The 15,796-nt window shown below is 38.9% G+C and overlaps 2 protein-coding genes across 17 annotated transcripts in view; one reads left to right on the top strand and one right to left on the bottom strand.

Moving 5' to 3' along the window:
- The window catches only part of ARFIP1 (ARF interacting protein 1), a 114,147-nt gene extending 110,311 nt beyond the window's left edge, over positions 1-3,836 (bottom strand). For 3 of the 11 annotated variants that reach the window (XM_045798804.2, XM_087866522.1, XM_087866523.1), the window contains exon 1: positions 3,567-3,697. The gene's annotated coding sequence lies outside the window, so the exon portion shown is untranslated. The other 8 variants (XM_045798809.2, XM_045798819.2, XM_045798805.2 and 5 more) reach the window with 7 other exon arrangements.
- Positions 3,837-3,887: 51 nt separating this feature from the next.
- TIGD4 (tigger transposable element derived 4) lies at positions 3,888-14,362 on the top strand. 6 transcript variants are annotated; one of them, XM_045798797.2, is made up of 3 exons: positions 3,888-4,030; positions 11,022-11,106; positions 11,427-14,362. In XM_045798797.2, the coding sequence occupies exon 3, from the start codon at positions 11,886-11,888 to the stop codon at positions 13,419-13,421; it is 1,536 nt and encodes a 511-aa protein (XP_045654753.1). In that variant the 5' UTR covers positions 3,888-4,030; positions 11,022-11,106; positions 11,427-11,885; the 3' UTR covers positions 13,422-14,362. The 6 variants fall into 6 exon arrangements, with proteins under 6 accessions (XP_045654753.1, XP_045654752.1, XP_087722643.1 ...); XM_045798796.2 differs by having other exon boundaries at positions 3,888-4,223; XM_087866517.1 differs by lacking the exon at positions 11,022-11,106 and having other exon boundaries at positions 3,888-4,223; positions 11,554-14,362.
- The last annotated feature ends 1,434 nt before the right edge of the window (positions 14,363-15,796 follow it).

Raw genomic sequence — 15,796 nt, 5'->3', positions numbered from 1 at the left:
CCTTGTTCTAAAATACTATCTCATGCTAGCAGAAACTGGAGTTGGCCAACTGACTCCTCTGGATATTTAGGCCTCATTAGCAACTCCACTGTTCTTATGATCCTGCTTCAAAAACTGCATCACAGTTCCCTAAAAGGCCAAGAAAATCAAGCCTGAATATCAAGGAGCTATTAGTCCAATGCTATCACAGATATACAAAAAGAAAACAAAATAAAAACTCTTAGATGAGAATATGGCAAAGATATTGCCATATTTTTACAAAAGATTTGAGCTATTTCCTGCAACAGCTGCCATAACCACCCTAAGACAAAGGTTTACAAATCATGGAGAAGAATAAGAGACAGAAGGAAAAAGAAAGAGCAAAGGAATAAAGGAAAGAGAAAAAAAAAATACATACTTTCGTAGACAATAGCTGAGAATCTGCAAGAGCTATTCAGTGGCTTCCATGGCTGCCTAAAGCTAGTAGACCAAAGATAACAAGATTATTTTCAGATTCTTTTGTCTTATAGTCTTTTTCATACACCCTAGAAATAATGCTGGTGCATATCTGACTTTCAGACTGTCATGGTCCTTAAGTCGTCATCTTTTATATTATGTGGAACAGCTCTTTCCAGTCTGTACATATATTGTTAGTTTTTTCATCCATAGCCATATTATATTAAATTCCCTGTTGAGGGGCACCCGGTGGCTCAGTCAGTTAAGCATCTGACTCTTGGTTTCTACTCAGGTCATGATCTCTGGGTCGCGAGATGGAGCCCTGAGTCAGACTCCACGCTCAGTGTGGAATCTCCTTGGGAGTCTGTCTCCCTCTCCCTCTGCTCCTCCCTCTCGTTCTCTCTTTTTCTAAAAATAAACAAATGAATCTTAAAAAAAAAAAAAATTCCCTGTTGAATTTATTCCTTCCTTCATCCGGAGTTTATTCCTTACTCCATCCCAAACTTATCATTCTTGGATGTATTTATACTTCCAGACTCTTACAAAGCCAAGTTTATTACTTAAAACCTTTTTCTCACTTTCCACTCCTCCTGTCATAATACACCCACACACTCTACATACACACAGATTTATATCCATCCCCATGGGAAAACTCTTATCAAATAAACACTCCACAGGCTTTCACCAAGTTCATTTCTTTTCATCATACTTTAAGGTATGACATTCAAAAAGGTGTTCTCCTACTGAAGATTAATAAGGGAAAAGATCTTCTTTTCTTAACAGCTGATAGGAAGTAAGGTGAGATACCCCCAAGTCATGCCAAAAATGATGTAAAGGAAATATGGTAGAAGCAGTCTAGGGTAGTAGTTAAGAGCTCAGTCTGGAGTCAAACAACCTACATTCAATCCTGACTCCAACAGTGTGCTTCTGAACAGATTACTTTGGCTTCAGTTAATCACTTAGTTTTAGTTTCTTCATCTATAAAAATGGAGATTTTAGCCGTCTTATAAAGTTGCTGTGAGGATTAGATGAGATAGTCACCTAAAACATTTAGCATAATGCCTGGCACACAGTAAGCAAACAAATGTTAATTGTTGGTATGGTGTCAGATATAACCTATCTGCTTTGTCATTAGCTTAGAAAGAAACTAATTCAGCATAATCTACTCTAAAAGTTATGTTTTCTGCTCCCCCCAGTGATGCTAGACTGCAGGAAAATAATTTTGTGAGCAGAAGAATCTGGTTACTCTACACAAACTATGATAAGCTGTAGAGGTCTCTTCAAGTTCTAACATTCTATGAAACAAGTGTCAAACATTTAGAACTTCAACCCTCAACCAGTAAACACTTCCCAACCAAATCAGTAAGTACACACTCTAAACTCACATTAAGTTTGGAGGGATACTAACTTATTCACATGAAAGAAGAATCATTAAAATACCTAATATAGAGAAGGAAAGGGGATGACAAGATAAGCAGCAACATATCAAAAATTAAAGAACTACACTCCTGAAACATCTTATTTGCCATTCCTAGCAAAGCGAAGGTCTCAAGGGAAAAACAAGAAAATGAAAGCAAAGGACAATCAAAATTTACATTTTTTATTCTGAACTGTACCTAGCAGGTTGGTGGTATTTAACATGTATTAAATAATAATATAAACACATTAATTTATAAATCCATCAGATCTCCACAGCATTGGCCACAAACAGCTATCCCTAAAAAGAAACCTCAAAACCACAAATCAGGAACTAAATAAGTAGGCAGTCTTGTTTCCTTCTCTAGGTCTAGGGAAGAATTTAGAAACACTGACATTCTGAAGTAGTTAAGAGATTTCAGTATAAAGCTAGAATCTCTGCATTCTACTCTCCCAATACAAGCTATTTACAGTTTGTAAAAATAAAAGCTCCACAAAAAAAGTTGTCATTAACTTGAACAAGGCACTCAAGAATGGTTTTTAATCTATCTGGAGGACTTATATCTCCTTTGAGAATGTGATTTTTTTAAGTGGACATTCTCCCACAACTCCCACCTCCCCACCCCCATGCACTCAAACAAAATTCTGCACATAATTTCAGGGATGGGGATGAGAAGACCCCTGAAAATTATGGATTCCTAGACTATGGACCCCAAGGCATAACGCAGGATTAAGGCAAACTAATCTGAAAAGGAATGAAAGTAACTGAGGCAGAGATTTTCATTCAAAAAGTAAGATTCGAGGTATCTTCTGTTTTCTCAGATAAGGAGTGTTAGACCTGGTTAGAAGAGGGTGTTGGTCATGTTGAGCAAGGAAAACGAAAAAGATAACCGAATTAGAGAAATTACGTACTTTAATCTAGGAGAAAACAAAGGGAGGAGACAGAAATCCTAAAAGGGGATGGCTTAAGGATTTGTAGGAAGTGTAAACTATAAACTTTTTGAGATCAAAGGGTTCAAGATGGAGATAAAAACAAAACAAAGGAAGCAATAAAATAAAAGGGAAAAGCGTCTAGAAACTGTTCATAAAAAAAAAAAACACCCCAAACTCTTTCCTTTTCCTAGACACGTAAACAGTAACTTGGAAAAAAGGAACGGACGAGAAGACGACAGCACGACTTCCTTCCCAAACTCCAGCATTCCTTGGCCGTCCTCACAGGCACAGTCAGACTTGGGACATTTCTTAGGCAAGGCTCCTCCCCGCACCACTGCCCCATGAACGTCTCGGAGGGACGATCACTATCTCCGTTCCTCTCACTGCGGGAGAGAGGAAGTAGGGGATGCAGAGAGCCGAGGAGAAAAAGCCTGGACATCAAACCTAAAGGCGGCCCACCCCGAGACTTAGTGGAGAAAAAAACCTGGATCCTGCCACCCCTTTTCCCACCCAATGCATGCAAGGATGAGAGAGTGCAGCCTTGCAAGGGCCAGTCCCCCGCTTTTCACCGGCTGTATCGGGGACACAGGCGGTCGGGGCAGAAACCAAAGGCTGAATACTTGGGCAGATACGGCACAGACCAGGGACAGAAGTGTCTAGTGCAAGTCTGGAATGGCAAGCTCCAAAGGCAACGTGTCCGCCCCAGCCAACTACCTCAGACGAGCCTGCCTCCCCCCTCCTCCCCCCCGCCCCGCTGTCCTGCGGGCCGGCTCCGCCCTCACCTGTCTGCAGGGAACTCGGCAGCTCTCACGTCGAGGATTATCCCTGCCGCTGCTCCCTGGAATCGCCTCAAACCTGGCACGAAGTGAACGGAAACGCGACCTGGGCCTTTTCCTTCTTCCCCTCCCCCCACGCACCTCGGATCCTCGGGGGCGGGGAGCAACTGCAGCTGTCACAGCCTCACACTGACCAACCGCCGAGGACACTCAGACCGGCAGCCTCTCAAACCGGCCTGCAGCACCAACACTGAGAGCAGCGGAGCCGGAAGTGAGGAGACCGGAAGTAGCGCTGTCCTTGGCCCTGGACGGCCTCTCTCTCCCTCAATCTGGCCCGGCCCAGCCACATCTCGATGGTGCCAGCGCACCTCCCCTGAGGCCTCCTCCGCCCCTCTCCTGGAGGCTGGCCCCGCCCCTCCCGCTGCGGCCCTAGCAACCACATCCGGGGCTCCGCAGGTGCTGTTGCCCGGGTAATTTTCTGCCTGTGGCCGGATCACAGAGGGGTGTGCGCCTGGGTCCCGATGCATCCGCCAGAGCCCGGAGATTGCAGAAGGGCCCGCGGGCCTGGTCTTGAGTGGTCGGAGGTCTCCTGGAGCCCTCAGCATCCCTTCTTTCTCACTCATACACCCCAGCTTCACGCGTTAGGCGTCCCCACAGCAGACGGTGAGCCGGTGGCGGGAGGGTGGAGGTGGACGTAGCTCGCCGCCACGCATATCACAGGAGAGCCAAAGCTTTCTCGGCTGCCGGAGAGCACGTAGAAGGTTGTTTCAGTCCCGCGGGGAGTGGGAGGGTGGAGGGAATGCGGGGTTAAGGGAACAGACGGGATGCGGGCGCCTCGCCCTCGCTTCACCGGTGCCTGGAGCGCCCCACTCCGGCCACGTCACTCACGCCTACCCCCTTCAGGAAGACCAGACCCCCAAGCCTGGCATCCCTGAGTTCTTGGGACTTGCTGTCTTTGTAATCACTGTGCGCTGCTCGCTCGCCGACGGTGGACCCCTTATACTTTTTTTTCCTGCTCCGTTTCTTTATCCAGATGACTGAGTTCAGCTTTATTTGCTCGCCCCATTTCTTCTTAGGTAGCTCACTGACCTGTTGACAGAAACTGCTGAACAATTCTTTCTCTCTGAGCCCTTTGTAGTTTACTAGGTTGAGACCCCAACCTGTTCTGTGGCTACTCTCCCTACCCCTGGCACTGAATGGAGGGAATGTGTGGCTGCGCAGTGGTGCTAGGCATATCTGAAGCTCATTTGCATACAGTACGTACGGTTGATCCATCCACATACATCTCGCATCAAGGTTCTGAACTGTTTTTCCTTTGAAAGCCTTGCATGCTCATTTTTACCGCCTTTTCACTTGTAGAAATTCGAAGGGTAACAGTGCATTCCGTGGGATTTACTCTTCTTTAGAGTGTACTTCTCACCTGCCTTTGTCATATTCGTTGATGAGACATTTTTAATGGCTAAGTGCGGAAGACAGACCTTTGCCTTTACAGATTCTAGGGAGTTTCAGCGTAGTGAATCATAGATCCCTGTGCAAATATCTTCCCCATATCCGTGAATAGTAAATACCCCTGAGGACACAAATGTTTCAAAAGTAAATAACATTATTTATGGCTGAGATCTCCAGGACACTTCCTCTGTTAAAAATAGTACTGAAGTCTCAAAACATGAATCTGTGTATAAAGGACCCTCATCTTAAGTGGCTCTATCCTTAACAAAAAGAGAAGAGCAAATGCATATGCCAGTTCGTTCAAACTGTAACTTCAGTTCCATAGCCTACTGTGGAATTTTCTGTTCAAAGCCATCTTGTTAGTCTTCTCAATTATAAGAAAAGGATCCCAGTCTAGAATAATTACTGCTCTTATTGTATAGGAACAGAATGGAACTTAGTAGCAAAGTGCCAGTATTCTTAGTTTCGGAGGGGTAATTAGGAAGAGGAGCATGGCAGTGCTCAGTGGTGCTTGAATGATCCGTACTTAACCGTTTGAGTTGGCTGGCACCTTAAGGATTCCTGCCAGGTGTCTCTTGAGTTTGGGGATGCTTAGCTTCATTAGAGTTAGTCTAACTATTAAATTGTTAGACTCAGAGGTGTTTCTTAAATTGGAAAGGTGGACACTTGCTTTAATTATTTGTTCTTAGCTGGATAGTTTCCTCGGCAGCTGCTGCTGTTTTTGATAGAGATTCAGATGAATTTGGAACTGCTTGGAACTCATGCTCATTTCTGTTTGGTGAAGGTGCCGTTAATCATGTTAGGTACTCCAGTCCGGTGTGATTCTGGTACTGCATGGGATTAGTCCTCATACATAGTGCAAGGCCCCACACAGGATTAGTCTTCCCATGATTTCTGCAGCCCTGAGGGAAATTAGAATGTAGTTTGGCTCGAAGAAAACACTGGAAGCTACTTCAGCTGGTGATGGAAGACAGTGAAATTCTATGTAATTTATTTTGGAAAAAGGAAGCAGTAGCTGGTATTTTTTTGATTTGGGGGAAATTTTTGATGCTGACACAAATACCTTATTTTAAATCTAACCCTGCTTAGATGGAGACCGACCTTCCTTCCTCCTTCCTTCCTTCCCTCCTTCCTTCCTTCCTTCCCCTTTCTTTCTTTCTTTCTTTCTTTCTTTCTTTCTTTCTTTCTTTCTCTCTCTCTCTTTCTCTTTTTTTCTTTGCCCTAGAGTTTGGGGAATTCTGCCTGCTCATTCTCTTTAGGAAGAATAGAAGATTACTTCTTTTCTCTAAATTGGCATCTATGTTTGGAGAGGTAAGAAAAAAAAGGTAATAGTTGTCTGCTGTGTATGTTTATGACATGGGGATTATCTATTAATTTACCTTTCTACTGTTATTGGCTATTATTGAGCTTTTGAAAAATCTGGTGCCTTTTATTCACTTGGCTTGTGGGAACTCTGACAGCCTATATTTCATTTATTGACCACAAAGGAAGGGGGGGCAACAGGTTAAAGAATATTATTCCTTTCTGAATAAATTAAATGTGCACGCAACCTTTTTTCTTCACTTTAGATGTTGAATACGGTATGCTGCGTATAAATTTTATTTCCTCAAGAGAAAGAAAAAGGTGCTACCTTCAAATCTTTTCTAGGGGATTCTGGTAATGTCACAATAATTTTATCACTCTCCATCATCAGCTCCCTTTTCACGGAGACATATTTAGTTAATGATTACACAGTGTAATTCTCTGGAAACAAACATTTGTTAGAGGATACTGATAAATGGAACATTTAAAGAAGCCCGTGAAGAGTAGTCTGAGTGGAACATAAGAGTAGAAATTGTTTTAACTACAAAGAGAAAAAAACTGAAGTTTTTCATAATTCCACTATCTAGAATTAACATTCAACATTTTGTCGATGTCTTTTTTTCTATGCATATATATTTTTTCTACATTTATTTAAGAAATTGTTATTTAGAACCTACTGTTTGCTGGTCACTAAGCACTGTGGGAATAGCCATGATCCTCTGCCCTCATGTAACTTTCAGTATATGTTGGTTTTGTTGGCATACAGTTTCGCATTTTGCTTTTTTCACTTAAAATATTATGGAATTTTCTTCATATCATTAAATATTCTCCTTCAGTGGCTCAGCAGTATTTTCGCATACATATTTCTTAATTTATTTACTTAGTCCTTTTTACACATTTGGGTTCTTTCCTGTTTTGTCTGTAATTATAAAACAACACAATGTGAAGAATATTATTGTATGGTAAAATTCTAAGATAACTTCCAGTGATTCTCACTTTCCATAATTCCCTCTCATATGAACATGGTAGGACATCGTTCTCATCATGTTATATTACATGCACAAGGGATTTTGCAAATGTAGTCAGTTGACTTTAAATTAATCAAAAGGGAGATAATCTGGATGGGCCTACACTGATACGGGAACCTTTTAAGAGCAGGGAGTTTTCTCCTGCTGGTTGCAGCAGAGAAGGCAGAGAGATGCGAAGCGTAAGAGAGATTTGACAGGAGGAAGGTTCTCTGTTGCTGAAATGAAAAGGGCCACAGTCAAGGACCTGAACCAGGAGCTGAGAGCAGTCTCTGCTGACGGCCAGCAAAAAACTCAGGGACCTCAGTCCCACAACCACAAGAAGTTGAATTCTCCTAATAAACTGCATGAACTTGCAAGCAGATTCTTCCCCAGAGCCTCCAGATAAGAGTCCCATTTGATTAACAGCTCGATTTCTGCCTTGTGAGATCCTAAGCAGAGGATCTGGTTGAGATCACCCGGACTTCTGGCCTGCAGAACTGTGAGATAATAAATGGGTATTGTTTTAAGCTACTAAATGCAGCAATAGATCATGAATACATGTGTAAGCTAGTTATTTTTATATTTATAATTATTCTTTGGGGTTAAAATCCTAGGTATGGACTTGCTGGGTAAAAGTTATGCACAGTTTTAAGGTTTTTGTATCATATTACTAATTTGTCCTTCATAAGCTTTGTACCAATTTATATACCTCCTTACAAACTATGTTATGACATTCTGGCAAATACTAGATACTGCCATTCCGATAGGCAAAAACAAAAAAAAAACATACAAGTATCTCGTGTTTTGAAAGAAGATTTACATTTCTCTTGTTACTAGTAGAATTAACTATTGTTTTCTTGGAGTTCACTTGGTAAGTCTTTTTTAGTGACTTGCCGATTCTTATTCTTTAGTTAGCTTTACCATTGACATAGAGAAAATAGTATCTTACATGTAGTACAGTATTTTTCTGTGGTAATATTTTCAAGGAGTAGAATGATTAATGATCTTAACTGACAGATGGATACTTCTGAGAAATACTAGCTCCTGCCATTACCCTCTGCAAGAAATATTCCAGACATTATACTGTGGGAGAATGGAAAATGTTAGCTTCATTGATTAAGCAGTATCGGTGCCTTGTTCTTTCCTAGGGAAAAAGTCTGGCTTGTCTGGTTTGGCGTTAGGCATGTGGTTGTTTCAGGAATAAAGATGTATTTTATATTACCATGGAAAATTGTAGGTTTCACTACTGTTTTAGAAGGAAATATATACTTTAACTCTCAGAAAACAACTAATATCTTTCTAAATAAACATATCATTCTTTTCTCTTTTTTTTAAGATTTTATTTATTTGACAGAGAGAGATACAGCGAGAGAGGGAACACAAGCAGGCGGAGTGGGAGAGGGAGAAGCAGGCTCTCCGCTGAGCAGGGAGCCTGATGTGGGGCTTGATCCCAGGACCCTGGGATCAGGACCCAAGCCCCCGGGATCGGGACCCGAGCCGAAGGCAGACGCTTAATGACTGAGCCACCCAGGCGCCCCAACATATCATTATTTTCAATTTGATCAAGATAATCACTTATCTCTGTGTATATTATATTGCTTTATTTGGGAGGGAATATGGGAGGAAATCAAGTGACTTTTTCTGTAATCCTTGTTATTTGAGATAATAGGGTTTATTTCTGATAAATGATTAAGGCAGAAGTAAAAAAAAGAAGAAAGGAACAAAAGAAGAAGGGAAAGAACAGAAGACAGAAGGAAGAGAGATGTTGGGAGAGTCCCTTTTTCTCTTAGCAAGTAGTTTTGCATGGTTTTCTCTTAAAAAATTGGTTCTTGCAATCTCAATTTCTGAAGGTTGGTATCTTCCTTTTTTTTTTTTAAGATTTTATTTTTTTTATTTGAGAGAGAGAGAGAGTACAAGCAGGGGGAGCAGCAGAAGGAGAAGGAGAAGCAGGCTGTCCACTGAGCATAGAGCCTAGTGCCGGGCTCCATCCCAGGACCCTGGGGTCATGACCTGAGCCAAAGGCAGGCATTTTACTGACTGAGCCACCCAGATACCCCGGTATCTTCCTAATAAGAGCAAGATATTTAAAAATGTTTATTTTGAAGTAATTGTAGATTTATAGGAAATTACAGAAAAATGTGTAGAGAGGTCCATATATGAGCAAGTTTTTTGTTTGTTTGTTTTTTAGTTGAATGGTCAAATCGTATTAGGTCAGCCGACTTAATAGTGGGATATGGTTGCTATTTGTATTCACAGAATTCATAGAGGCCTATTCTTCTGTTCTTCTGTAGAGGCTCAATATTGTTTTTGTTTTGTTTTGTTTTTTGGGCTATTTTGGTAAGTTTTTTTTGTTTTTTGTTTTGTTTTTTGTTAGGTTCAGGTAGGCATAGAGTGTATAAACTATTATCAGAGGAGGCCACACCAATGTGATTCAAAGAAACTGTAACATGGTGAAAAGAATGGTAAACTTTACATTAGAAAGCCTAGATTCTGGACTGCACTCAAATGCATTATAACTATATGAGCTTAAAATTCAGTTTTATCTTCCTCCTGAGTTGTTTGGAATACGGGGAAGTAAAGGTGTCTGGAAACTAAAGCCCTGGGCTATCATAATTATTATTAAGACTTTTTTCTAGTAACAACAACAAAAAACTCCTTTACTGGTTGTAATTTCTAGGATAAAAATTACTTCTTGTAGACAACAAAGGCAGAGGAATGTTGACAAGAAGTCTTGTCCAAAAATTTTGTGCGACAAATGCATACGACATCTTGAAACCTGGGAGGACATCGTGCCCAAACTATTTCATACAGTAGTGACACCTGCTTGTCAAATTAGCTTGTTACTTTGGCCTGCAGTAGGCCCCAGGCCTGTAGATTCTGGTAGGGTAGGTGCCACCTGGGAAGGTAGGGGCCAGCCCATCTAGGTCTGTGTGACTGTTCTCACAGTACTGTTTGATATGAGAGGGTCTTTGCTTTCAATATATATTTCAGTGGGATTCTTGCTTCTGTTTTCAAGTAGGATTTTGAAAAATCTTTGAATTGTAAAGATTGACACAGCCAAAGGGGCATTAGAGAGAAGATAATGATGATGAGATCATCACCAAACATTCATTGAACACTCTGTAAGGTGCTAAATGCTGTGCTGAGTGCCTTACACTCGCTTGTTGAGTCTCCTTGAATGTGCGATAACCCTATGAGGCAGGGGCTGTAGTTACACCTATTTTACAAATAAGGAAGCTGAAGATTCAAATGGTTATGTAAACTACCCAGGATCACATAAGTTTAAATGGCAGAATCACTTGTCAACTCAGGTGTGTCTGGCACCAAAGCCCATATCCTTACGCTATAATAAGCCCTTTATTTTACAGATAAGGAAGTGGAGGTCCTGAGACGTTAAAACCCCTGGTCACTTTTCTTCTTACTCTAGTCTAAGTCTTTTTCTGCATTACATCCTCTTAACTATTTGCTTATTCCTATACATTTTGTCCATTATTTCTGGCCTCTGTACCTCTGGCTAATGTGTCAAGTTGATACAGAGTTACTAGTTTTGCAAGCATTTAGATAAAATAATATTTAGATTTATAACATTTGTAATGGAATCGCTTGATCTGATTTTTAGTGAAGCCTTTTCTACCAGACTGTCTCCCATGTGCTATTAAAAGTTGAACCTTGTGACTACTGTCTGACTGTGTTTTTCTTTTAGAGAAGTCAGAGGGGGCAGTTGTGACTTCATGTGAAAAATAGCCACCAAAGATCTATCCAGCATCATTTTTAGTTCTTTAATTTTGGTAAGCGCCCATTTTTAAAACAGATTAAATTTGCCTGAATTATTTCAGAAGTATATATTACAAAGCATTCAAAAGCAAGTGAGAATTCAAATGCACAGAGCAGAGCTAGAGGGCTTTTTACAGAGGCCCTTTAGGAGGTAAGCATTTCTCCTGGAAGCTTTGGTTATTACATTTGCAGAAACATGTTCCCATTCTTTTCATTATTATTAAAAGCATAACTAATTACATAAGTATTCTTTTTGATGTTCAATTGACACATCATTGCTAAAATAGCTTTCTTTTTTCTTTTCTTTTCTTCTTCTTTTTTTCCTGTTTTCAAGAGGCAGAAGATATACCATCAAATCCTAGAAGGATTCTACCACTTTCTTCTCCACCCTGAAGAGACTTGGAAATTAATGGGTAACATTTTGCATGAAAATTACTGAATGCTTTTCCTTCTTATCTCAGAGGCCCTCTGTGGAGAATTAATAGGAGGTTGAATGCGCGCATGGATAAAATGGATCATCTTAAAGGATTGAAGTTCCAAAAATATATCAGCAGGACTGGACAGGTTTGACATAATGAGATTTCTATTTTAGCTTGACTTCTGGAACACTGAATAAACTATAAACTGAGCCACACAGGTCCTGGGACGGAAGTTTCTCTTCTAAAATATTCTAGCAGCTTGTAACGTTTTTCTTGTTCAGAAACCTTTGAAAATATATTTACTATCAATTTTTAGAAATTTAAAGAAACAGCCAGCAGAAAGACAAGCAATCTCCACATAAGCAGTGGCGGAGATGGCAGAAGCTTCCGAGGATGCCTCAGCTCTGCCCGTAACCGTGAAGAAAAAGAAAAGTTTATCCATTGAAGAAAAGATCGACATCATAAATGCAGTAGAAAGTGGCAAGAAAAAGGCAGAAATTGCAGCTGAATATGGAATAAAGAAAAATTCGCTGTCTTCTATTATGAAGAATAAAGACAAGGTTCTAGAAGCCTTTGAATCTCTGAGATTTGATCCAAAGAGAAAAAGACTGAGAACTGCTTTTTACACCGATCTGGAAGAGGCATTAATGAGGTGGTATCGAATTGCTCAGTGTCTAAATGTACCAGTTAATGGTCCAATGTTGCGTCTAAAAGCTAATGATTTTGCCCAGAAACTGGGACATAATGATTTTAAGTGCAGTAATGGTTGGCTGGATCGCTTTAAATCCAGGTATGGTTTAGTATTCAGAGCTCAACCTGTAGAAGCTACGGGTGTATCAGTAGACCCTTCAACTGTCTGGCACCAAAATGTACTTCCTTATTATTTAAATGATTATCATCCTAAAAATGTTTTTAATATAAAAGAGACGGGGCTGCTTTATCGAATGTTACCTACAAATACATTTGCATTTAAAGGAGAAACATGCTCAATTGGAAAGTTATGCAAAGACAGAATAACTCTGGTGGTTGGGACGAATATGGATGGCTCAGAGAAACTTCCTTTGCTTATCATTGGAAAAAACAGAAATCCACATTGTTTCAAAGGTATAAAATCATTGCCTGTGTGTTATGAAGCTAACAGAATGGCATGGATGACCTCAGATGTATTTGAACAATGGATGCGGAAGCTTGATGAGAAATTTCAAGCCCAGCAACGAAGAGTGGTGATTTTTGTTGATTCTTTTCCTTCACATCCAGAGGTAAAGGACCTGAAGTCCATTGAGTTAGCGTTCTTTCCATCATGTTTATCTTCCAAATTTATAGCTATGAAACAAGGTGTTATTAAAAGCCTTAAAATCAAATATCGACATTGCCTTATCAAGAAATTTTTAAGCTCTGTTGAAGGCAGCAAAGAATTTACATTTTCCCTACTAGATGCAGTTGATACTTTGCACCTTTGTTGGAGGGCTGTAACCCCAGAGACTATCATTAAGAGCTATGAAGAGGCAGGATTCAAATCTCAAAAGGGAGAAAGTGACAAGACAAACGCAGAGACAGACACTGGTCTTGATTTGGTTGCCTATGCTCAGGCAGCTGGCGTGGAATTTCCTGAAGGTTTATCTATAGAAGAGTATGCTTCCCTCGATGATGATTTGGAGACCTGTGAAGCTGCACCAGAAGGTGATTCAGTATGCACCGAAGAACGTAAATCAGATGATACTGGATTTTATGCTTCCGACGAAGAGGATGATGGTGGATCTCTAGGAACTGAACTCCCTTTACCATCAAAAAATGAGGCAATAACTGCTTTAGATACTCTTAAAAATTTTCTTAGAAGTCAAGATATGAATGATGAGCTTCATAATTCTTTAGCAGACCTTGAAATTTTTATTAACTCATCATCTAAATAATTATTTGTAGTACAACATCTGAAGTGTAATAGCTTTTCCTGATGTGTTTTACTATATAAGGTATATAAAGGGAAAATACCACTTAAACATAAAAAAAAACAAAACAAAAAACAACAAAACCCACTTTGGTTTAATTGCATATGTCTTTGACCTGAATAGCAGAGTTCCCTAGGTAGATTAAATAATGAGTAAGTAAATGAAAGATATGAATTTCAATTTAGCAAGGTTTTGGGGAGTAGAAAATGTATTTCAGAGGCCTTGTACTTGAAATATATGGTATAGATGTCAGAAATAAAACTCTCCAGCTATTTGATTCATACAGGTTGAATTGGTGATTGCTATTTTCTTTTTTTTAAGCGCAGATCACGTTCTAGAATATTTTATTTTATCTACCTCGTCTCAGAAATAAAATATCTATTACTTAGATATTTATTTTTATAAAGGCATATATTCTAGCCTCATATCAAGTATTAATTTTAAATTACTTAATTTTTCTTGTGACTAGCTTATCTTGTTGAGAAGAAATTATGGAAAAGTGCTGAAAATAAAATCTCACCCAATTATACACCAAAGTGATTAAAAATATGTGTCACTATTTCCCAGTTGTTTCTGTAGAAGGTCAAATGAAAGACTATGACCTCATCAGATGCTTTTTGTCATCCATAACCAGAAGATGATATGGATTCTTCCTAATATTTGTATGCATATATGTGTGTTTAATAGAAAAATCTATTACTGAAACATTTGTGAACTCTTATAATATTTATATTTTAATAAGATTACTCTTGAAAAGTATATATGAAGATATATATGCAGCTACTAGAAAAGAAAATGTTTTATGTGGTTCTTAGATAGTTTTCTAATTTTAACAGCTGAAACTTTTAATCTATCATATTATTTTCTTAGTTTTACTGAATTTTATTTTCAGGAAAAACTGAGTATCTTTTCAGCATATTTTGATATATTTAATCTTTTTTTTTTCTTTCAAATTCAATGGTTAACATATTGAATTAAATTTCTGTTTGAGGAAGTTTTGTCTACAGAATATTTTAAAATATTGTATGAAATGATTTACTCTCCATCCATAAAATAGTCTTTAAAAGTAGAAAAATATAACGTGTCAGACTTTTCTTTTGTCAGATTTTCAATGCCATACTTATTTAACATATTACATATAATTTAGGGTACCCTTTGAAAAGTATTTTGAAAAAGTGCAAAATGTTATACAGATTATTTTTATTATGAATTATTGTTAGTCTGCCAACAAAAGACACATTTGGAAGGAAATACTTACAGAAGGTATTCTGATTTTCCATTGTTGATTTATTCTACTTTTGAGATTTAGCAATACCAAGCCTTAAAAATATATTCAAATTAAGAAAATTTCTTGTAGAACAAAATATAGATTACTTAAATTAATTGAAAGCATTTTAATTAATGATTTGATTTAAAAGTTTAGCATGGTTGGAATTGTGGACCTAAATCATGGATCAGAATCTCTCTGAAGAGCCCGAGCTGCAACTAGAGCACCTGGCATACATTGAGCCTTCAATAATTCTTTTCTCTTTGTTTCTCTACTTCATACCATATTGATACCCAATATTTTTATGTAATCATTCCAGATATTCTATGACATAGGAATTATTGCTTCTACTTTTATAGATGAGGAAATTGAAACCTGAAAAAATAATTTGGTTAAAATCTCAGGCCCCAAACCAAAATGCAGTAGTTTCCTCTCATTTAGTCCTGTGTTCCTTTAACTATATACCACAATGCTTCTCTTCTATACTCCATACAAGAAAATGCTGGGTTTTTTTCCCCTTGAGTTTAGAGGCCCGAGAGTGAAATATTTCAGAGAATTTGCTGAATCTATATTGATAGCTCTGTTCCCAAGATCCCTCCTGAGAACACTGTTACTAATACAACTACTCAGGCTTTCTGGCTTGGTAATTCTGTACCACTCTAACACAGCGCTTCCCGTGGAGTTCTAGAGAAAATATTTGAAACAACTTCAATATGCCCAAAGTGCTGAAAGTACCTACCGGTTTTTCTCCTATATGACGTGATTCATTTTTTATTTCTGAGGCATAATAAATCTAAAGGGGATAAAATTAGACAAGGCTCCTATAGAGCCTTTTCTATAAGAAAAAGATGCCTGCAGATTTAAATTTAAAGATAAACTTTTAAGTTGTTAATGTTGTATACTCTTCTGTGTAGTGTACAAGCTATATAAATTTAAACAATTTCAGAACAAAATTTTTTAAATGCACTTTTCCTAGACCAGACAATCACGGCATACCTCGCTCCTGGTTTATCTTCTCCACACGCAGTTACTACAAAGCTGGGACTAAATATCACTTGTCTTTTCAGAAAAG

The sequence above is a fragment of the Ursus americanus genome, chromosome 13 (assembly GCF_024610735.1).
Source record: "Ursus americanus isolate L20-20 chromosome 13, mUrsAme1.1.p, whole genome shotgun sequence".
Lineage (NCBI taxonomy): Eukaryota > Metazoa > Chordata > Mammalia > Carnivora > Ursidae > Ursus > Ursus americanus.
This window is presented reverse-complemented; position numbering and strand designations above follow the sequence as displayed.